This window comes from Strix aluco, chromosome 9, assembly GCF_031877795.1.
Source record: "Strix aluco isolate bStrAlu1 chromosome 9, bStrAlu1.hap1, whole genome shotgun sequence".
Taxonomy (NCBI): Eukaryota; Metazoa; Chordata; class Aves; order Strigiformes; family Strigidae; genus Strix; species Strix aluco.
The window spans coordinates 25,419,330-25,444,153 of record NC_133939.1 but is presented as its reverse complement, the minus strand read 5'-3'; the positions used below and the strand labels follow the sequence as shown (position 1 = coordinate 25,444,153).

The 24,824-nt window shown below is 39.9% G+C and overlaps 1 protein-coding gene across 1 annotated transcript in view; it reads left to right on the top strand.

Annotated features, from left to right (window-relative positions):
• FNDC3B (fibronectin type III domain containing 3B) overlaps positions 1–24,824 on the top strand; it is a 209,527-nt gene that overhangs the window by 99,469 nt on the left and 85,234 nt on the right. The window contains exons 4-6 of the mRNA XM_074834262.1: positions 2,607–2,683; positions 10,185–10,428; positions 12,852–13,148. Of these exons, the coding sequence (XP_074690363.1) occupies positions 2,607–2,683; positions 10,185–10,428; positions 12,852–13,148 (618 nt within the window). The remainder of the gene's footprint in view (positions 1–2,606; positions 2,684–10,184; positions 10,429–12,851; positions 13,149–24,824) is intronic.

Here is a 24,824-nt window from a genome sequence, read left to right as displayed (position 1 = left end):
ACGCAAGGTTAAGAATCATCTTGCATGGTGCACGTTTTGATGATAAAACACAATTATTTTTTTTATTGGAATGGAAGTGTTACCGTCAACAGTGTCGGTGTGGGAGTTTGATTTCTTCCTGCAAGTCGATCACTACTCCATATGAGCAATTGGCACAAGGTGTAGAAGGACAGATATGAGGACTGCCAAGTGAAGTGCTTTTCAATTGTATAGAGACTATCTGGTCTGTATGTAGAAATTCCCAAACTGTTCCATTTTTTAAAATATTTCCAAGTCAGAGTACTTACTTTTAAGAAAGACTGTCTAGGGCCAATATGACTATAAGTATATAGTGTTTTGGTGAGGAGCTGAAACAAGTTAAATGTTAAAACTTCATTATATTAAGCAATATTTACATGCAACATTTAAATTACTGTCTACTTAAATGGTGAACTCAGGATTTTTAATTTTATAGAGACTTTTTCTTGCAGTTTTTCAGGTTTGAGAAATCACTGACAAGGAATGAGTTGCATAACAGTGTTATCTATTCATTTTACCTAATCTTGGGCCTGTTCCATCCTGAAGAACTGAACAACACTTGATGATCCAGTGTGGACTGAATCCCCCCAAAACGTGTTATTGTGTGTTTACCGGTATTGGCAGTTACGTATAGATATACTGTCCAACTTACTGTGGAGTGAAACTTGGCAGTGTAGACCACAGTAGATTCAGAGAGAAATAAAAAAACATGTTCCTCAAAAGAAGTTTGCAGACATTTTTTCTGATAGGGAAAATGCATTTACTTAAATAATATTTCTGTCAAGTTACTTCTGAACCAGTGGTCACTTCATATTTTTGATGGGTTTAAGTTGAGCCATTTAGATGGCAACTCCACCCCCCCACAACTGCTTACTGCTCATGCTGAGGTTTTTTTTGCATTCACACTAAAATTCTTGAACATCTGGGGAGACAAATGATGTTGAAAGGGAGGGAACCCATATGAGCTGAGTAAGGAGAGGTAATAATGACTTTTTTTTCTTATTGTAGCTGTAGTATAGATCAAGTTCCCTATTTAGTTAAGTATAGGGAAGTATGAAGAGCAGCAGAACCACACACCTAAAATGAGTTCTTTAAATTAAACTTCACAGTTTCTATGTGCCTAATATACTTGATGATAAATTACCATATTTCAAATCTAGATGTGACTAGTAAAAACCATATGTGCTGACTGTAAATAACTGGATAGAGAAAACAAGCTAAGATCAGAGGAGATAGAAATAACTCTGATGGATTCCTGTGTTTAACTTGGATTTTGAGAGGTTGGGAAGTCCTGCTTATTTTATGATAAGCAGCCTAAGGAGTGTAAAAATGTAGATGAATAGGGAATGACTTTTTACTAATTTAATGTGGACTCGTTTTGATGATACCAAACAACCGACTATGGCTCACTTAATTGTTGGGGATTTCATTAGATTTGTCTAAACTTTAGGAGCAGTCACTCCTGAAGTCTATTACATCCCATCTGTGCCTGAAATCCTTTGTACATTTTAGCATTCAGCTTCCTTACCTAGAATGTGATTTGGTTTGGAGATGTTAGATGGTTCTCCATCAGAGAAGGTTATGAAGTTATCTTTTGTATTGTTAATCAAAGCTAAAGTTCAGTGTGCACTAACAAGGAGCAGAGTTCTCTCTGAGCTCCTCTCAAGAGTTTGACCATGACTATTTTCTTAGCCCATGGCAAATGGGCTAACGAACAGGTTAGTGTAAACATTTTAATTCATAATAAGGAAGTAATGAAATAAACTCTTCTTTTTCAAAGTACTAGACTGTCATTGCAAACATCCTTCTGATGTTCAGGGGGTTCATTTTACTGACTGCTCTGTGTGATGTTCCCGATTTGGCAGAATCTATGAGCAATTGAGTGAACTATTTCCATTTTATCTAGACACTTTCTTTTAGCTGTGAGGCTGTGTTTGCAAAACTCAAATGGTTATGGCACTTGCTTTGTTATACTTGTACTCAGTGCCTCAAAATGGAACTTGCATGTTCAGGGCTTGATTTTGGAGTGGAAACCATAAGCTTCTTGCTCATATAACTACATTCCAAGGTTAGTCTGAATAGCTGAAATAATGAATTTGGTCTTTGTGCATTCTTAAATAGATAGATAGTTTTTCACATGTGATTTTTTTTTTTTTTTTTTTGCTACAATTGGACGCTTTCCTTGGGAGCTGCCTAATTCCAGGCTGCACAGTTTCTGCTTTGTTCTCTGCTTCTATGACTTCGACAAGAATAACTTAACCAGATTTCAATATAGGAATTGTGGGCTGCTAAAGGACATATTGTGTTACTGCTTAATGCTGTATAAGTTGATCAGTGGGTAATATAAAGTCTATGTTTTAACTGTTTTATGATGAAAATATTATTTCAGCGGAATATATGGTAAAGTCATTGAACAATGATCTTATTCTCAGAATGATGGCAGAAGGCATTTTTCCATATACTAGATATTAGTGGAGCTGCTCATTTTGTTATTGCAGGCTTGAAAAATAAAGCTATTTTTAGCCTTTTCTGAGCAATTGTGCATTTCTTTCAACTGCAAAAACTAGTATCTTCTTTCTTCCTGTTAGGTCCAGCAGAGGTTCCCATGATGTCACCCAATGGATCCATTCCCCCTATTCATGTGCCTCCCGGTTATATCTCACAGGTATGCTTCTTGAAGAATTATAATGTATATAAAAGCAATAACATTGAACTATATAGAGAAGTCTACTTGGTCGAAGTTTAATTTAGAAATAATAGTGAAAATGGTAATGCATATTTTCATACTCCTCTTTACTCACAGCACATACACATGTTTGCGCAAGTGATCATGCATGTGCACCTTCACACCATAGTATGTATACCGGGTTTTTTTTTAACATTAGCAAAAGCTATGCATACAGATTGAGTCTATATGTGCAACTTCTCTCCTTTTGTGAGAGGGAGAGAGATCCATGTTGTTAGGTGATGCCTTAAGTTCTAGGGTGACAGTCAGAAGGGGTAGGAGACCAGTGGAAGTGAGAGAAGGAGCCACTGTAGCTATAAAATATGCTGTTGGTCTTCAGTATCTTCCCAGCAGAAATCCTGCAGTGTATCAAGAACTCGGCATTTTGGTTTGTTTTCAATAATAAATGTGATTTAATTATCTATGGAAAAAAACCAAAAAGCTTTTCAGCTTCCTGAAGTAAGGAAGAAAAAAAGAAAAAGGGAAAAAAAAAAGTCAATGTAAGGCAGAATAGCTGTGAACAATACAATAAATCCAATAATTTCACCCCTTTCACTGCGATCTGGACTGGACTGAAAGCTTCATTAGAAGTATGCAGATATGCTTGAAGAATAGCTTAAGAACTTTTCATACATATATTTTGGCATCTTGTTAAGGAGAAAATAGATGATGTTCTGGAATCCATTCCCCTCCCCAGGAAACATGTGAGGTTGTGTAAGTCTGAAAAATTGTGGATGGCGTCATACTTAAATCCCACAAAATACTGCAATCGCTCTGTGGTATTTTAACTTCTGAACAGAGTGAAAACACGCCCCAAGTATGGGTGGCATTGTTGGCCAGCCTAGGAGAGAGGGCACGCAGCACGGCAGGGTGAGCCAGCTTCCTCCTGCTCCTCAAGCATCCCAAGGTGGGTGGTTGGGGTACACTTTGAGAGAGAGAGCATTTGCAGTGCTGTTTAATACTCCTCATACGCTCAGCTAACATAATAAACTGGCCCATATCATGCAGAGGAATTTTTTTAAGACTTAAGTTTCCTTTGAAATAAGTTTAACACCTTTTTATTATTAAAATGTTTATACCTCTCAGTCCCTGTACTGAGATAAATGGTTAGGTATAGTTGAAATGCTTTCCAAACCAGAGCAGTGAAAACCACCTAGTTGTATCTCTGTCTGAACCCAGTTTCTCTTTAATGCTTTTTTGTGGGGCACCATAGTAATTCCACTAAAGAAGCCTTTAAGTAGTTTCTTAACAAAAAAACCCTACCCAAAACCCTCTTCTGAAGACATTTTTCCAAGGAGCTGGAAATATGTTTTAAAGTTTTAGAGTAAAATTCTGTACTCGATGCTTTTCGGCAGCAGACTCTGTGTTCTGCTGTGTGGCAAGCAAGCCTCTTGCCTTTCAGACTGCTTCATATTAAATAGTAGCTGAAAGTGTGTAGTAATCAAATTAGTTCTTATTGTAATAAATGTCCCTTATTTGCTCTTGCTTTTCTCTATTGCCTCATAGTTAAAAACTCTATGGTAAAAAATGAGGACACAAATTTAGAATGGCAAGGAAAAGCCATAAAGCAAATTAATGTACTTTGAGATATGAATCAAAATATGTTTGATTTTTGGTTTGGTTTGTCCCCAAAGTGTACATCTAAGAGTCAGGCAGAAAGCAGATACCCCTGCAGAGAAGTGACGGTGCTTGAGTATTGGCCTTAAAAATTACATGAGTTATCTAGTGATTTCAACCCTGATTTAAAATGATGCTTCATTACCTCTTCTGAAATGATCAGCAAAAAATTGGCAGGAGGTTGTGTGCCCTGCAAGATCAGCCCCACTGGAAGCAGTGGAAAAATGGTTAGACTCTATTTCTAGACTTCAGGAACCATATTAGTAGTCGTGACTAGAAGCCAGGTTTGTTGATGTTAAGAGATGTTCCCAATGATGAGGCTTAGCCAGGGTGGGGAAAAAATGCAGGAAAATAATAGAAGACAAATGCACACCACCAGTTCAGATCTTTCATGCTATGGTTTTGCTTTTAAAGATTGGTTCAATGCAGCCAGTTATTTTGCATTTCCATTTCAGCAAACCTCTGTGCACCTCTGGCAGATACGAACTATCAGATCAGAGTTCGTGTCTGCAATTCTTTGTTGGCTAAGGGTTACTAAAATATAAAAGAGAAAAAGTTCCTTGCCATGCTCTCGGTGGACAATATTGCTACAGTAAAAGTTAATTGTGGAAGGTGGCATGGTAGAGAAATCTGTATTAAACGCGTGCAACGTCAACAATTTTGACTTCAACTGTTGAATGAAGGAGCAGCTCCTACGGCTTGTGGGGAGCCAGGCAGGAGCTGTTAATGCCTGTTCCAGTTCTGAGCTGCTGTCCTGAGGGGCAGGCTGGGAGCTCACCCTCCACTGGGGTGTCCACTGGAGGCTTCTTGCCATCAGGGTCTGTGGCCTGATGCCTTCTCCTGGCTCCCAGAGCACTGGTGTCCGCATAATCTGAAGATTAGAGATCATGATTTGGATGCTAAGCTATTAAATTCGGGGAGGTCCTCATGGGTGGTTGTTTCTGATTTTCACAGTGCATGTTTGGGAGGAGGGAAGGAGGATTTGGGGTGTTCTAATGAGGAGAACTAGAAAAATGGCAATATCAAAAAGCACGATCGTGAACTTACTTGCTTGGGGCTATTGGCTGAGGACTGCTCTCTCTGAAATAAATCTGGAGCAATTCCACTGGAGTTTGAGGAATTACTCATGTGTAGTTGGACATGAAAATTTGGCATGAAACTCCACTTTTGATTTTATTTACAGAGTTGTTAATATGTGGTCTCTGCCACAGATATTTTAAGACTATAGGACTAATTTACTGGTTGGAGCATGAAGCATTCATAGTGCTGATAAGACTTCTTTCATCTGGAGGTAACATTGGGGTCATATAGTCTGAACTATGCAACTTAAGCCATGGTCCTGCAGTTCAGTATTCCTGCATCAAGCATATAGCATTTGACAGAAATCAAGCATAATCTCTAGAAAGAGGAAAGTCTTTAAATTACATTAAAAGTAGTAGAAAAACAATCACATCCTCGGGAATAAGGGTTTTGGTCTTGGGTACATCCTCTACCATAAGTGAGGTATTCTCCTCCAGAACCACGTTTAGCTAGCATAAGCTTTTAGCCACAAACTCTTTGTTTTTGTATGGCTTGCTGCTCACAGAGTTTCTCTGTGTGTTTTGTAGACTGCAGTCAGTCAAGGCGTCCTTTAACAGGATGATCCTTCCTAATTCTCTGAACGCAAGGAAGGTTGCGCAGATCTCATCTGCGTGTGGAGCAAGCCATAAAGTGATGATCCCTTTAAGTTCATGAGCATTGGTCCTGAACATCTGGATCATTTTGGATTTAAAATACCCCAACATTCTTGCCACCATTGCAGATGTTCATCTGTCTGTTTTCCAGGTTCAAGGTACAGATGTTTGTACATGATAGATGGCAAAGATAGCAATGCAAGCTTGCCAGGGCTGGCATGAATTTGGATTGGCATCCTTAAGAAATTAAGTGAATAAATAAAATGTTGACATCCAAGTTCCTTGTGGATGAGCTCATTCTGTACTGTTTTCTGGTACAGATTGATTTATGAATGAAGTTTCAAATTAGTTTATGAAATTCCCAAAGTATTGGTTTTGGTCCACCCAGTGGACATGCTCCAGATGTCCTTGCTGAATCTAGATTTTTTTTTTCTTAAAGCAAGTGGAAATTAATTACATATTACCATATTATATCCATTCAGTAAACGTGTGTGTAACAGAATGAGAGTGATTCTATTCTTTTAACTGGAACTCACAAAATACAGGTGCAGTTTACCTGTGCAAACTTAACTTGCCTTTTTCTTGGGGGTGTAGTATTAAATTTCCGTGGGGAAAAATGAGAGAACGTGGAGTAGTGTTGTACTCTGAATATGTGAATTATCTCTAGTTAGACTGAGTTTTCATAGCTACAGTGATATCTTTTAATGTAAAACAAATAATATTTAAAATGATATTCTCAAAATGTAGCAACCCATGGGGGTGGCAGTTTTACTGTGCATGAGTAATGTTCATCCAGATTGTCCTGAAAGATCATCTATCTACCTCACTCAGCAATTAAGCTCCCTAAAATATGGAAAAAAACCACACAGAACTATGCTATAATAATATTGTCACTGAGGCGGCATGCCAGTTACACCAGCAAGCTCAAAAAATAACAGCAAAAGACAATTTACCTAGTAACTATTTGAAAAACACAAAATGATGAAGGTTTAGCTCTAGGTGCCAAATGACCAGAAATACTTGTTTTCTTTAAATATGAACTGCTAAAATTAGTAATAGCAATTACTTTTAATATTCCAGTTGCATCTAGAGACCTCAACAGGGATTAGGGTTTCATTGCTTCTTGGCACTGAGGTAGAGGCAGTTTAGCAGACAGTGTGTTTCCTGATGAATTTATGATCTTCATGACAAATGGTTTTAAGCAGCTACAAAGAATGGCAGACTTCTTCTTTAAATAGCAAAGTTTAACCTCTCTTCTAAGTTATGTTATTTACCTTAATGGATTAAAACTAATTTGCTCTGTCTTTGAATTGAAAGTGTCGTCTCCCAGAATGGCACTGCTGCAGTCTACCCACTGCAAGTTTTACAAATCAAGAGATAACAACATTCTTAACCTGTGCTGGTTTTATAGCTGTCTAATGCATATAATGCATAATACATTGGTATACCAATTTTATGATTTCTTAAGGACAGAATAGGTTATCTAAAGATTGTATGTGTAGCTTCAGAAGTTTTTATGTGTGTATATAGATATATAAAAATCCTAGTTTAGGGAGAAAATGCTCTGTAGGATGGGGAAATAAAGTGGTTTTTTGCCAGGTCCCTATGTTTCTGCATTCATTTGGAACACAGGCTCATGAAGTAACAAGAATGCTGTCAGCATTCGTGGACTGGGAGGAAATAAATAAAGGATACTAGTCTCTCAGCTTTTTGACGAAAGTCATTTGGAAGGCTGGCTCCTCCTTTGAGTTGGACTAGATGATGATTATAGGTCCCTTCCAACTGGAAATCTATTCTATTCTATCCCCTCATCTCTGGCTTTTGTCTCAGTACTGCTGATATTTTATAGTTCTATCTAGCAGGATAGTTTCATCAAAAAGGTCTTTGACAGGACTCAGAGCTTTCCTTCCTGCTCTCTAGCAGATAGTTCAGGAAAAGGAATCTTAATAATTTTAAATATGGTTTACATTATGTGCTGCTACAGGGTACAAGCTTTCTGTCTAAATCTATTCCTTAATGTATTCATCTTTCACTAGAGCACAAAATACACCTGTAGTCTGGTCTAGATGCATGGATAAGAGATTGTACCTGCCTGGAAGACTGAAATTGTCTTTGGGGCTTGGACTAGTGAAAGCCATGATGAAAACTTTTCACATCAGGATGTAGGAGCTTGCTATCTCAATTAAATTTGGAGCAAGATCAAAGTGTAAGAGAGTTAAATTCATCATTTCTGTGCACAGTCCTAAATGAGTAGTTCTGTTTTTTCAACATGTGCTAAATGGAAAAGGATTTTCCTCTTCTCTGGGTTTCAGAGTGCAGATTAGAGACCTGGTGCCAGAATAAAAGATGCTGTGGTGCTTGAATAGAACCAGTAGCAGAGATGGGAGGCCTGAAAACGCAGCAGTTACAATGACATGATAGTCTAAATCTCCGAGGTTCAGCCATCTTCTGAGGACTCTGTAAAGACTTCATAATTTAAAGCTAGCAGATGACAAATTGTTAGCTGAAGTTGTAAATTTAGAGGTTAGGATCAAGTATGTTAAGCTAAATAATTCCTTATACAGCATAGCAAGCAATGCATTTCTTATAATGTAAAATATCAATTACAAGTGAATGAATTAACTTTCTATAGAAAATTTTCTTCTGTAGGAGGCCAGCCAATCCACAGAAATTGTCTGTGTCCGTGGTCGTAGCCTGTGGCTAACAGGCATAAATTCATATAACCTGAGGACACACGTGGCCTAAGGAAGGAAGTGGGTCGGCTAATACTGGTTAAATTTTACCCTGTGATAAGTTGCTCAGCTGCTGCCTGCGGCAGGGACTTGTGTTTGCTGGAGCATTACTGCTCACGGCTGTGGGCACTGCCTCTCAGGCAGGGATTGTCCCTCTGCAGCAATCAGCAGAAACAACTGTGTGCCCGTGCCTTTGCTCCACTTCAGGGTGTATCAGCATAAACAAATTTTTCTTTGTGGTTTAGGCTAAGAGGCTTTGATGTGACGAGAGTCACTGGAACGTAGCAGGGTCTCTTATGCTGATGCTGCTGGGGGCGGGGGTAGATAATTCCAGAGATGTTGGTGGCAGTCAGCTGAGAGTGACAGCATCTTATGGCAGGTGCCCTTGATGCACCTTCACTTATCTCATACAACACATTTATCACATGTGTTATTCCATCTGTGTGTCATCAGTCAGTTTAGAAAAAATTATGTTTGTAACAGCCTGTTTGTTGTATGAAACTGAATTAGGCTTCCTTCGTGCTTTTCTACCTTATGCACATCTCGTACAGAATCAAAGGGATAGTAATTGTTCTTAGGCGGTTGTATATTTAAGTTCCAGAAATGGCAGAAGTTTTTTTGAATAAGCTTCAAGAAAAGCTTGGCTCCTAAGTCTGGACTGAAATTTGGCTGGTTAACTGTTCTCCAGAAATATATCTCTGGAAAAATTATAAGGTGAAAAACTTTTTTCAGCCTAAGCACATTTCCACTTTCCTACATCTGTTTTTACATGCTTTGGCTATGGCATTTGGGGCCAAGTTATGGATATTCCAGAGTCGATTTGCGTGGATGTATAGACCAACTCTGTAGCAGAAAAAAACCTTCTGCCTTATGATTTGTCTTGAACAGATACCTGTTGTGAACAGAGTAATTCTATTGAAAACGTGTGTCAACACAAACAGGTTCCTGCAGAACCCATGTCTCTGCACACATGCAGCTTCTCCATAACAGCAGTGCCAGCTAATTTCCAAGCGTTACTAACTTCGTACTCACTCAGAGTGCTGACAAAATTGGTGGTAGAAATCTTATGGGCAGAATGTAAGGTTGGTCCCAATGAATACTCCTATTTTGGTGCTTTGTGTTCCTTTTTCAATTGTTTTACTCCTTAAATACAGGTTATTTATTTTGTCTCTTACCCACATAGTTATCGCTAGCAGCAGTAAGGCTCCCAGTGATTAGTGTAGCTATCTGAGTCTCTAAGAAAAGCCACGTCACCACTATGGTTACTTCTGCTGGTGTTCATTTTAGAAACGTGTTTATGAATACACCTAAGGACCAACAGTTTTCTAACGGGAGAACAAACTGTAAACAGTGCTGGTTTAAAAATATGTTTGGTTCAGATGCTGCATAATGTGTTTGTTTCCCTGCCTTCCCTTCCAGGTGATAGAAGACAACACCGGCGTTCGGAGGGTGGTGGTTACCCCTCAGTCTCCGGAGTGTTACCCTCCTAGCTATCCTTCAGCCATCTCTCCAACCCATCACTTACCTCCATACCTGACGCACCATCCCCATTTTATTCACAACTCTCATACAGCTTTTTACCCTCCTGTCACTGGACCTGGGGACATGCCACCACAGTTTTTCCCACAGCACCATCTTCCCCCAACAATATATGGAGAACAAGGTGAGCTGGAAGGAAGGTACTGGCGTTTCACACCTGTGTTCAGCGAGTTTTAAGGACTAGTGAAACCAAGAGTAGAAATGAATTGGAGAACTTATAGAGTGGCTTTGTCTGCATGGATGGAGCCTCCTTCTTTAACATCCAGAGCAGGGGGGTGTAGCCATCCAGCATGCAGCAACACAGGGTAATCTTATGTTGCAACACTAGGTTGAAGAAACAAAACCAATTTTAACTTAATTTGTAAATACAGTGGGGAAAAAAATGTCTCATCCCATGCTCCAGACTAGGGACGTGAGTCATGCCGGTTGCTCTTGCTGTGTCACGATGCAGCGTTGTACAGAAAACCAAGAGACAAAATGTGTCAGTCCCGGCTTGGGAATGAGGATGGATACGGAGGGCTGGGTTCAGCATGGGTTGCTGCACTAATTTCCACTGGGAAAAACTGATACCGCTTCCTGTTGGCCATAATGTGCTTTCTGCCCCCCAGCTGTGGTTTTCCAAGAAATAACAGGCATTTTCTGTTTGTTATTCTAGTGGGGACTGTGCAGTAAGTCGCTGAAGAGCATTGTCTGATACCAAAGGGTAGCATGGCAACCCTAATCAGGCCATGAGTAAATAATTGCAAGAAAAGAAGTGAAAGGGGCATATTTCTGTCTGAACTATGCACTGTTGTGTCTCTGCCACCCTGGAGATAAGTCTTTCTGTAATCTGGAAGAGGGCATTAACCAAAGAATTAATTGGCAAAGCTGCTTGGGATGTTTAACATGGAAATCAGTTCAGGATTCATGGTTTGACATTACTGCTGAACTACCTGGAGTTAAGACCCTTTCTAAAGAATATGTGTAAGCTATATCACCAGAAGTGAGGTTCTGCTGGAGTGGGAAGGAAGGGGCAGAGAGGGAGAGAGGTGTCTATTGATGCTACTACTTGAAGTTTCTGTTGACCAACAAACCTTGTTTTCTAGTGGGGAATGGACCCTTACAGCTGACATTTCACTTCATTATAAGTGGGGGAGAGGAAGTGGGAAGCTCAGGAAACCAGTAGGACACTGTAGATAACCAGATACAGAGGGGAGGGACTTTCCCCTTGGAAAGGGAACAGGACAGGTTGTCAGATTGCTTGACAAAGTCTTGTGTGCAAAGTGAACATAGAACTGCTAATTAAGTAGATGTTGAATATTTCTGTAGCCTGGAGATACCAAGAAGCCAATTCAACTTTAAAAATAAAATTTAAAAAAAAAAAAAAAATCCTTGGTTGCTTTACTGGAATGACCTACACCTGTAACACTGAAATAGTTGAAGTGCTGAATATTGTACTGATGAGTATTAATCCACTATTTCCCATTTGCTGTACGATGGTTTATACTTAAAAATTGCATTTATTTGTAGCATGCTGGTTTTAGGCAGCTAATTGCTGCAAGAATACAGATAGGATCATGTAGCTAGATAAGGGAGATGAAGGCTAAAATGCACTGAAATAAAAAAAATCTGGCTAGTTGAAACAACTTGGAGAAGTATAATACAGTATACATGGCAATCTCCACTTACAAACAGGGCTTCAAACGGTTGGATGGGATAGATGCTTGTTTGTTTCAAAAATTTGTATGATAACTTCTGAATGGATGTAGAAAAAAAATAAGAATATATCAATTGTTATTTTACTAACAGGCAAAACGGTTGTTTTGGGCATTAATTATTCAAGCTTCAGACTTGGAGTGCAAAAAGGAGGATTGAACTATAGAAAAAAGCAGAAAGTACTCTGATTGCTGCAAGCTGACCTGCCTTAGGTTAGAGAGAGTCATTCTTGAAGGAGGATGTGGGGGTTGTATTTAATTAAGTGTATCTGAAGTGAATGTATGATATTTTTCAAGGGTTTTTTAGATAGTTTTACTTACCCAAAGCTTCCACTTCATGGTGCACTTCTCTTCTTAGGCAGGCAGAGTTGACACCATTGTGAAGTCTATTTATACTGGGAAATTAAATTGCATGTAATCAATGATGGCAGCTTGAAGCCAGGGCATCTCAGCTTATTCTGTCCAGTCAGGCCCTGGGGAAGAAACTGCTAAATTGCTGTGAATTTATGAAGGCTTTTTCCTAAATATCAGTCTTCCTGGATTTTTGCTTGAAATCTGTGTCCTCGAAATACGAAGACTGAAAACAAGGTGAAAAACTATTACGCTAATTGCTGTATTTTACAGACTCATTCAAAGAGTTATGAAATCCTATCAGCAAAGGAGCACACAATACAATAAAATCATCAGTCCTGCAGAAAAGATTTCTTAAGGAAAAAAAAAATTGATTTGTTGTAAAATCTGTCTCCAGAAAAATCTAGTCTTTTCATTTGGAGATGGTCAGGAATTTGGTTTTCTGAAAAAATTTGGTGATTTTGTTATTCGGAGTTAACGTGGATGAATTCTTTCGTTGCAGAAATCATACCACTATATGGGATGTCCAGCTATATTACCAGGGAAGATCAGTACGGCAAACCACAGCACAAAAAACTCAAAGACAGGCAGATTGATCGCCAAAACCGTCTGAATAGTCCTCCTTCATCCATCTACAAAAGCCATATAGGCAGCTGCACAACTGTATATAATGGTTATGCAAAGAGCCACAATGGAGCAAGCAGCGGAGGCGGCGGTGGCGGCGGGGGGGCTCCACCAGTAAAGAAACCGGAGCGCAGAGCAAGAAGCAGCCCAAAGTCCAATGAACAAGACCCACATGGTAAAGACAGTTTTATTTATTTTTAATTCCTTTTTATTGCACCTTTCTGGCTTACGACTGCCTGTATATGGATCTAGTAACTATGCCAAAAAACACTACCACCCACACATAAAGACAGTGTTAATACAGTGTGAACTTAAATATAAATGTTGAGCTAGCTATACTGTATTTGTTTTGTAAGATGAACTGGTTGCCTCCCCATCTTTCATGACTACTCCCTGGTAGATGCAGCATCATTCTCTGTTTATCTGTTGGAAACAGAAATGCATTTTATGGGCAAGTTTTTGGTATTATTTTGCTTTTCATAACAGGCATCTTGGCACTTCACAAAAATCCTTAAGGACGATTGAACTATAATCAAAACCTGACTACTAGGTACCACTACTTTGCATCTCCTAGGTAAATGTAGTAAACTTATCAGAAAATTTAGAGGTGATTGCTGAAAAAACAAGTTTGTTTATGTCAAAGTTCAGTGGAAGTATGATTAGTTGAGACAGAATAAATTTGAGAAGAAATTGCTTAGTCTTAGCCATTGGAATTAGTGGTCAAATAAATCTGTCTACTTTTGAAATAACTTTCTTCAGCATTTTCAGAGGCTTATCATTTAAAAATTTGAAACCTTACAATAAAACATTAGGTTATTCATCTAGTCCAATCTTATTTATCCCAAGCCATTCTGCACATAGCCAGTTCTACCTAAATGTAGCTCAGTAAGTTGTTATAATTCATTATACCTTTCAGCCTTTCTCTTCTCTGCCTGTCTCTTTGTTGACTGCTGGCTGAACAAACTCTTATGTAGTAAGAAAGCTTATAACCGCACGTCTAGGATATGTATAATGTAGTGTGCTTTGAAATCTCTTGTGTGAATTTGTACATACAACATAGGTTTTCCATTATCTGTATGTTGTGTATATTTATTTGGCTGTGTACTTTTCACTTGTGAGACATAACTGAAATAAATACTCAGGAAAAGTAACTTAATTGATAGCCAAAGGGGAAAAAAATGCTGCTGGCATGGTAAGGAGTGAGGATTTGCAGCTGTGCTTTAGGGTCTTTAGAACTGGCAAGGAGCTGTATCAGGGAATGCTTTAATCCAAGAAAATGAATCCCTGCATTAGACTTCCTAATTATTTCTCGTCAGTCAGCTTATACGACCTTTAATATTCTTAATTATGTTTAGCTATATTTTTTTTTTAATGTAGTCTGTGCTGGAATACATAAGGTATTTGGAAGCACCTGTGTGAAAGACCTGGAATAAACCATAGTCTTAACAGCTAAACTGCATAATATAGTTTCAGTGGGTACTGAGTCAGCCTGGATGATTGCTTTTAACATAATCTAGATTTAATTTAAAATCATCCAGTTTAAGGATTTCCTGCAACCCTGGTGTGTGTCTAATTTTCTCTCTTGGAGTAGTCTGCAGTGCTCCAGCTGAAGACCATGAGCACTCTTAAAATGCCAAGAAAATCGGTGAAGTCAGGGCTACATCATGTCCAGTCCATCAGCCAGAGAGTGCCTTTAAACTGGGAACTGCAAATGATGGGAGTCTTCCCCCAAACTATGAAAAAGTCTGTAACAGGAGACCATGCAAATAAGCATCAGTTGTCCCGCCCTCTTGATAAATCCAGTTCACTGGTGTTTTAAAATTAGGTTCTGCATCTGTTCCCGAAGAAGGTAGCTCAGGAGTCACTGTCAGACTGCTCCATGGCAAAGTCTGTGGCCAAAGCAGGAATAGGAGAATTTTTTTCATATTAAAAGAAAAAAAAACCAAAACACTGTGAACTCAAATGTGAGCTTTTTCACATCAAGGTCTATTGTTATAGTCATATATGTATACCTACATGCAAATTTCTGCAGAAAATTTGTCAGAGAGGTTTTGTAGTGGCTCTCACCTAACAAAGCCCTAAAATAAGTTCCCACTTGATATTTATAAGCTTCTAATCATATCTGCAGGTTTATATTTACCTTCTCAGTTTCTTCTTGCATTATTTGGGGATTTATTTATTGATACCTGACTAACATGACCATACACGTAATTGGGGTAACAGTTAAAAGCAATCTGGGAACAGCTGATAATTTTGATTCATGCTGCTAAGATGACAGTGTGTTTAGAATAGCCAAGAAAAAGAATGTGTCAGAAGCAACATGCAGCAAAACCATCTAAACTTAACACGTTTTGTAGATGTGTATCAGTTCAAGCCTGTTAATAGTTAAAAATTTGATGCTCCTATGTGGCTGCTTCCAAAATTAAAGAATAGCCTGGAAAAGCTATAAAATATATATATAAATAAATACATATATATATAAAATGCATAGAGAATAAGAATCTTTATTTAGAAAACCACTTAACCAAAAAACTCTTAAGAGACAAGGAGGAATGTATGAATTTGGTCAGACAGTGGAATAGACTGCCCAGGGAGGTGGTGGAGTCACCATCCCTGGATGTGTTTAAGGGTTGTTTAGATGAGATACTGGGGGATACGGTGTAGGGGAGAACTTTGTAGAGTAGGGCTGATGGTTGGACTCGATGATCCCAAGGGTCTTTTCCAACCTGAATGATTCTATGATAATTTAGAGTAAAACTTACAGCAAGGTGAAGGAGAACTGGAACTGATGGGTTCATTTGCATGAATTTCTTAAAGGAGATTGTAATGTCTTTTATAGCATATCATTTCATATCTGGTTGGGGAGGCGGGTATGTTTGTGCAGTGGTAGCTGGCATGCTTATTTTGGGTGTTTGGATGTCAGAGCGATCCAGTGAGCCAGCTCCTGGCAAGCTGCTGTCACCGAATCAGTCATACCAGGGAGCAGGGCTTCAGGGGCCCTGTACGCAGCTGGAGCCGACGCTTCCACAGCCTAAGTCCTGGTTGCCGCAGAAAAGTACATCGTGCTGCAGCATGACATAGTAATTCCCTTCCTCAGGGACTGGGCTTTTTGGAAGCAAAGCGTTGCAAGCTGCCTGGGCACTGGGAGCGTGGCGAGGAGGTGTCCGGGGGCAGGTGGCATCTCACCCGGCACTGGGTGCGTGCCGGCAGTGCCCGCTGCGCCGGAGCCAACCCTTGGAAAGGCAGTTGGGGTGCCTGATTTAATCGGTAGAGGAATGTGATCTGCACGGTGGTGTTAGTGACGGGGAAGTGGAAGATGGGCATTGCTATTCTTGGGTCTGTTAGCCCTGTGTTTAAGAAAACGCTCATCCTCTCCCTTGTTTCTCGGTAGTAATTTCTTGGAGGGGTGGGTTGCTCCTTACTGAGCACCTCCAAGCAATCTCTGCTGCGACTGCACTGAGGTTATTACAGTGTACTGTAAGAGTAATATTGAAGAAAATGTTGTGTACAATGCAAGGACAACTCTACTTTTTTTCCCATGAAAAGGAATGACATAAATCTTGAGACATGAGATAATTAAGGTAATGTACTTTTCCATCAAAATATACACTCGTTGCACGTATTATGCCCATGATATTTGAGTAAGTGCTCAAGGAAAATTCTGCCATGTGTCAGTAACTTACTGCTTCTTTCCAGTAGTAAAAGAACCAGGGGTTTTCCAAAAAGCTGATTGAGCACTGGTAGAAGACATGGGGCGATAGCATCATCAGTAGTACTAAAATTAAGCAAGTACATGACTCTGGAGTACTTTAGGTTCAATCACTTCTTCCATTGTGGATCCAGCATGTGCTCCTCCATGCTATTCTGTGCTCTGTTCAGCGTGATGGTACATTAAAAATATGTTGGTGCTTCTATTATGTACCCTTATCCCAGCCTGGCCCTATAACTTAGCATCAGGACCTCTTTTTAGTAAGGAAATTACTTTCAGATTGGCAATTTAAGTGCAATTCCTCTGGCCTTTTCCATTGACAGCATTGTGCCTGTATGTCGGGAGGTGCACTTGGAAATAAAGACTTCTAGTTATGCTGGATGCTGGAAATATGCCATTTTAAGGCAAAAAGAGGAAATTAATGGCTTATTGTCTGAAAACCATTCTAAGCATTTGTTGTGGTAGGGTGGCTGGTGTCTTGTACAGGCGGAAGACTTGGAGGTATGATGTAGGGATTCTGATTTAAAATCCATACGGTAGCTTTTCTGGAGAGCTGCTTTTAAAACTGAATGGGAGAGGAGGGAGCAAGGTTGGGGTTTTGTGGGGTTTTGTTTTTTTTTTTTTTTTAAAGGAGCCTTGCCATGTAAGATCTGTAAGCGGAAATCCTGTCCCATTCATGCTGTCCTTTATGAATTTCAGTCTGAGTCACTTCCTTCTCATGCACTCAGTGGTTCACTTCTTGGTCATGTAGTGATCTGGTCATTTGGGAAGTTTTGTGTGTGACTGTAAGCACTGTGGGAACATAAGCGGTTTTGAGCATTCTTGCAATGCTTTTGCCTATTTGCTAATAAAACATTTTTTTCTCTTCAAATCAGATAAAGTCTGGGGGTTTTTTTTGATCCTTATTGAAATTTGAAGGACCTAAGATACCCATTTTGAAGTGTTTTAGTTTTGGCTAGGAGTAGAAAGCAGGAGACGGATTGTTAGGTACATCCTGTCGAGAAGCTGGGTGGGTGCTGGGAACTGGGTGCCAGAATAAACAGACCTAAACTGGGCAGGGAGGCAGCTCTGGGGGGGGGTCGCATGCACCTTTATGTAAGCATTCCATAAAGAATATTTTTTGTGGAGATTTGAGAAGATTTGGCCTGCTGGGTCATAGCAGGGACCCAGCGGTCTGTCTTCAGCAGTGGCAATGGAGATGCTGCAGGAGGAGAGCCTGCAAGCCCAGCCCTGTCCTGGGTACTGGTCCCTGCTCCTACCCCAGCATCCCGACCTGCTGGGCACAACAGAGAGTTTAGTCCCTTTGATTCTCACTTGTTGACCTGTTGTCTGTGAACTTGTCTAACTCTTTTTGGAACTGGCTGATGTCATTTGCCTCTTCCTGAGCTGCAGAAAAGCAGACTTGCTTTTCAGCTGCCCAGAGCGGTGCCCAAATGCTGACTTGATGTCCACTTTACTTCTCTGAGCAGCTGGTTTCTTGCACATGGAGTTAGCATGCTTTACGTATGAAGAAGGGAGAAAAAAAGATTGGGATTATTTAGTAGTTCAAAGAGTTGTTGTAGACTACACATAGATCATAAACTTTTGTAGTACCATTGTCATATGTGTGCAACCAGCTTAAAAACTCAAAGATGTTGCTTTCCTATCACTGAGGTTTTGTAAATCTGATTTTGTGCACTGAAGCAGCCTTTGGGTATTCCCGAAGGTAAAAACCATTTCCTTAGGTGCTTCATATTCCTGCCTGCATTGCTGATGGACAGTTCTCAGGAGATGTCTCTAGCTCTGTGCTCATTTCTTTGAGGTGAATGTGTCAGGAAAACATGGAAAACGGGTTTAGTGAGAGAACTTTTTAAGCATGGTGATTTTACTTTACATTTTAGAAGTAGTGAACTCAGCAAAACAGAAGTTCTGAGATAAAGAAGTAAAGGTGACTGGTATGGCTAGCCTGAGCTGATGCTAGCAAGAACCAATACCAGCAAGTACCCCTGAGCTGTGTGGGGAATGCTTTGCAAGCTGTTAGTACGTGATGCAGAGTGGATGACGACACATTGGAAGAACAGAGCTGACACTTGCTTGATACTGTTCTCTCGCTCTCTTCTTTGTAATGTTTAAATATATTTAGGAAAATTTCTGGTTTTGTTTTTTAATTGTATCAAGTTTTTTTTGAATCCAGAGCCTGTGAATTAAAGGGAAATTGAGGGAGCTGTGATTCAATGCATACAGGAACCAGTCAAAGTTCCTTTGCTTACTCGTTCTAAATCCTGTCAATTCTTTTCTATTTTGGTCCTAAATCTGTTTTGCAAGCTTATTGGGCCATATATGTATCTTTACCTGTATATCCTGTAGATTTAACAGTTTAAAAGTAGTTTCATCACTCATGGTCCATGTAAGCAGAGAGGCTGAGAAATACTATGGCAGTATTTCTAACTTTTATGTTCTTTTAGCCAGGAACTGATGATTTGGCACACACTTACAAAGACCTTTCTTATACAAATGTAGATATGTTCTGCAGACAGAATTTGTCATAAATAGTTCTTCTGCTGACATACAAAATACCCCTATGTAAGTGCAGCTTCTCTGGCTTCCCTAACTGTATTTGCTCCTATAAAGTAATATTTAACAAGATTGTCTCCTGAAGACAACCTGTCAAAACTGACACAGTGATTTTATTAGTAACATGGAAAAAAACACTCTGAAGACTAAAATACATCTGTCAGGCTATGTGAATTTTAGTATTATACCAAGTAATGCAATGTGAATTTTGTAATATTTACTGGAAACAGAGACGTGTTGAATCGTGTGTGTATAGATCAGCATCACATATGAAATCTGAATAGTATTACTGTTCCTACTGCATTTTTTAAATAGTTTTAGCAAATAATACTACTCGGCTGAATTGTTGAGACATATCTAATAAGAAATACATGTTGTGTGTTGTGTGCATGCTGTCTTGCTTTAAATTTTAATAAGTGAGAGGAAATAGGATGCATTAATTTGGGCACTAGTCTGAACTTGAGAAACCACAATTAATTTGTGACACCAGGGAATTTCCAGTGTGATATTCTCGTGCCTCAACCTTAACTCGCACATCATGACCAAACTTGTGGTTTTGTTTGTTTCTGTTTGGAAATATGCCTACTTCTTAAACATTCTTTATCTTTTATATTTTCTCTAAAATAGTAAGCTGTGAAATTGTTCGTCCTGACAGAAAACAAAATTGTTATGAGTTTCAGATACTTCTGATGTTAACATGCTGAGAGTACACCTTTGTATACCAGAGTCAACTCCATTAGCTGGGCCACACAGATTGTTTACCAAAGATTGTTTTGCCTAATAGTCACATAAAATAACCACTTAAGCAAACTCTCTATAGGCTGATGAATATATTAGAAACATATTGATGTTATGCAGAGTTCAAGGAAAGTACATTCCCAAGTTCATGTCAATCTGTATGCATGCAAGAATTTGTCCAGGTCAGGCTTAATTTATGTATTTTCTTCGGCAAAAAGGATTGCTAAGATGTATACTCAGCATCACCGAGAAAGACACTGTGTTGAGGGAAAGAAATAAATGTCTTGTTTCCTCTGCTGTCTTGAAACTTGACTTGCATCGTGGGGCTTTGATGGAGAAAGGTAAAAGCTAAATATCACAAGGAGACCAGTGGTACTGAAAAGCAAGTGTACGCCCAGTGCTAATGTACTCCCTCCCTCAGCTGTTGGGTAGTTTCTTCCAGTGCATCTTGGCCAGCTCTTTCCCAGAAGTCCACTGTGTGCAAAATAATTTCCAGGAATTTGCAAGTCTATGAAAGTTTGTCTGCATGTGAAATGTTAGGAGCGTGGAGATATTTTCCTGCTGTATCCATACTGCAGGAACAAAACCAAAGTTTACGAGAAGCCTGGATGCCATGGCTGTCCTACCTTCTTTCACACCACAGTGCTTCATTCTGGCAGAAGGCCCTTTTGTGCTTCATTAGCAGAGCCCTGCAAGCTGGGGGGGCTGGGACAGGGAGAGAGGAGATATTCACACTCTATTTTTGTGCACTTATCTTGAAAGACTAAAGAACCAACTTCATAACTTAGGCACCAGAAGTTGTTGATAAGAGATTCACTTCATCAACTAAATGGTAGCATGGCCTCTTAGTTTAATTGCACAGTATTCTCCCATCTTCCATCTCAGCTACTTTTAAAGGCAAACATAAATGTGTCAAACTCGGTTTCATGCAGACTTTTTGTAACTGGAAACACAAACAAAATGTCAAGGTAGCTGTGGATACACGTCATCTGGTGTGATTATAAGCTGCTCTCCTGGGCACCCACAGCTCTGAGGCATAAATGGGACAGAATGGGTGACCACAATTTTGGTTACCTTTTTCAGTCTCATCACAGAAGCTCAGACAAAATAAAGCTTATTTGAATCTCCCTGATCTTTTAAGTGTGCTAGCTGCCTAGAAACACAGCTGCAAGTCCACCTGGGAAAGTATCGGGCAAATCTAGTAAAGACTGGGGAAATCTGGGTCCAGGGCTCTCATTTGACCTACTGGTGACTTAAAATCCCTTTTGATGGTGACTGGAGTTTTTCCCCAAGGCTGGTGGTTTTTGCAATCCTGATCAACCCCTGTAGACTCTCATATTCATCTTCTCATCTGCTTTCATCCCTCCCTTGTCTCATATTGCCAGCAGCATCTCCTTGGCGGGGGGAGCTGGATAAGCTATCTGCTCCATGATTTATCAGGAAGTTGGTGCTGAATGACGTAAGGCACAATCTCTTCCCCCAGAGGATCTTCATATTATCTCAAGAATTCGCAGCTTCTGCTGCAACTGACAGTCAAATCCAGAAGACTGAAATCTGAGTCTTTTTCCTTGGAGTTTATGTAATTTATAGATATCCAACCAACAGAAAAAAGCCATACCAAGCACATTTTCATCCTGCTTAAATGCTCAGTGGTTAAATCCCCGTGCTGGGGAGAAGAGTTGCACGAAGGTCTCAGAGCTTCAGAGCAAGATAAACAGTGTGTTCTCACCAGTTAAGAGGAGATAACATGGACCACCGACAAAGGAAGGGAACCATGTTTCCCTTATTTGGCAATGTCTGGGATGTTGAGCCAGAAGGGAGAGGGTATTTATAGGGGAGAGGTAGAACGTTTCCTCCCTCTGGAGTATAAAAAATAAACCACTTCAATAATTTAATGAACAACCCTTATATATATACCCAGATGTTCTGAACAATGTCCATCTGTATATTCATCTGGATTTGCAAAGGCGGTGAAATGAAATTGCATGTCCTGCTGAAGTTAATGGGATTTGTTTACCTAACTTTATTAGGCTGTGCTTCAAAACCCGTTAGCTAGTTTTCCTTTTCTGAGGAAGGGTGGAATTTGATTTCAAAAGTTTTTGTGACCTTCAGTATATTTTCTTGGGGGGGGAACTTTTCTTTTTCGAAATGCAGGGTGATGCTTTGAGTATTTCAGTTAACAGAAGGGATAGACATGGTTCTAAAATGAAGCAGCCATTTCAGTTTTCTTCAAGGTTTATTACAGAAGATTTTTGTCCTGAAGCTTGCATTTGGGTTTTTGTTTATTTTTTTTTTCTGTAAGGAGCTGTGCTTAGAAGCAGCTGCTTTGATTTACCGTGATGCATGTGACTTTTGCCTGAATTTCATCTCCACAATGAAATCCAGATCGAGTTGAAATTCCTGTAACTTCGTTGAAGCTTTCCTAGTGAGCTATAATCAGGTGGATATTTCTGTAAAATTTTAAATATTTGGAAAGATTCTCAGTGGCGAAACTGGTTGTGCAGATATCTGAGATTGTATGTTGCCCTTGTCCCATACAAGACTGCTGATTACACAGGCGGTTCTTCCAGCTCACTAGTAGTTAATTAGTACAGACATTGTAGATCAGGGTTTTGAAACACTCTTGACTGCACTCTTCACATCACAGGCATGGCAGGGCACCGATAACATCACGTCAGCCTTTTCACATTGTGGGAATTTAGCACCTGATCTTTATTAAATGTTCTGTTTAATATATTTCTAGCTCACATAGTCATAGTTCATCATTCAGACTTGACTGCAAAACAAATTAGGCTGGGATTAGTCGAGCAAGTTGATTGTCATCTGTCACAAGGAAGATAACTTATTTCTGTTCTGCTGTCAATCTGTAGGCATTTGGGTTGATTTAAAGAGGGGAGTGGAAGCTCTTCATCTTCCCCATCTCTGAGCTGTAGTGCCTGGGCTGAGTGGAAAGAAAAAAAAGTTTCTTTTCCTGAATTACTGCAATCTCCCCCACCACTCATTGCAATCAGATTGTTTCATAGTTTTCATCTGGAAAAATAGGTCAATAATTTACATTGGTAACAGAAAAACTGGGCTGGAGTTCATTCAAAAAATACCATGACTCTGCAGACATTCACTAGGTTGACAGTGAAAAATCCCAGTGCAGACTCCATGAAAAATCTTTGTATTTCAGGCATTATAATTTGGAGTGATTTATTTTTTTTCTTAAAAACAGACTTTTCCTCTGGAGACTAACCTCTTTTAAATAGATGCAGGTAGTATAAGTAGTGCCTAGAAATAAAATTTCTTCTTAAATGTAGATGTTAATATGAAGTCAAGAACAGTGAAAAGATGACACATTTTCTCTATTTGCCCTGCTTTAGAGAAAGTTTTCCCTGTTTACCTTCTCGTAGAGGATGAATAGCTCGCTCTGACTCTGTTCCTGAGAGTGAAATAGTGGTTATCGCTAAAATCTAGCATCTCAAAGCACTTTTCATTACCCATGGTGAAATCTAAAGAAGACATTTCTCCATTAATTTCTTCATTGATTCAGGCAATGCTGAGGAGTTGTGACTGAGGGCAAAATTTGGCTTGTAATTGGTTTTTTTAAAGTTGCTTAGACTATAATGGGCAGCCTTATGCCTTTGCACTGGGGAAGTGCTCTGCTGCCTTCATATTGTTGTAATAACTCAGTGGCTTTACAAGGTTCATTGCCAAGGAGGTTGTTAATTTTGGCTGAGGCGCTCCGTTTAATCCCAACCAAGTTTGGAGCTCCCATGGAGTCTGTTTCGGCTGTGCTGTCTGATTGTTTTCCTGTGCAAATATGCAGTTTTGCAGGTTATTGTGCTAGTTTAGTGTTTGAACGAGAAAATACTATTATTGTGTATAACGGGCAGATTATCAAAGGCTTTTATTGGCCATTTTTCTTATGGTCATATTTTTAAAGGTCAAGAAAAAGTAAGTTTTATTTTGGGCTCAATACTGATGCCATTGTCCCCCTGTACTGAAGATAGTATTTCAGAGAAAAAATATTTCCTGATTGGCATGGGGCAGCACTCATAGGATTTAAAACCCTAGACTGGTAACACTGGAGACTTGTCAGAGTGTGTGTTTGATGGGGATTATATTTTCCACCTCAGTTCTTGGAGGGTACAGGGTCACCTCTGCCGTGGGAGGACCTGCTGTAGCTGTCTCAGCAGGGGCACCAAAGAGTGATAGAGACAAAACCATGCCCATGCTGTCTGCTGCTGGTAGTGGGATGCAGTGGAGCCGTCGGTGACCCAGTTGGGAAGAGAAGACACTAATTTTTGGTTGCTGTCAAACTTGTGCTTCTCATTAGTGTAAGGAGAATTCATGAGACTCCTTTCACTATTTGCATTTGTGGTGCTCAGGCTCTCGCTTCACCCGGCAGCTGAGAGTCAGTTGCCGTGATTGAAGGGAGCCTTTACTTTTGGAGAGGAAATCTTGCCTCTGTAAATGCCAGATAACGTCATTTCACAGCTGGCATCAGACGGCCTTTTGAGCCGCTATCGAGGCCTTTCACGTTTTAAGGAGCGTGAGCATCTTGGCTGCGCGGTTGTCCCTCCCCTCCTCCTCCTGCCTTGGCCTGGAGAAACCTGTAGGGCTTTTATGGCCCTGTCACTTGTGGCAGCCTGGGGTTGTAATAAAATAGTAAGATGGTGATCTTTGCAGAAGTTACTTCTCCTTTTGAATGACCACTCGGTTCATCAGACTTGGAGGGCTGCCGGAGGCAGCTGTGCCAGGTTGTACCCTGGCTCTTGAATACTAACGAAGGCCAGACAGACAGACAGTCACAGACTAAAGCGACAGGGAATGAGGAGAACCAAGAGGCGGAAAGGATGAAGTAGT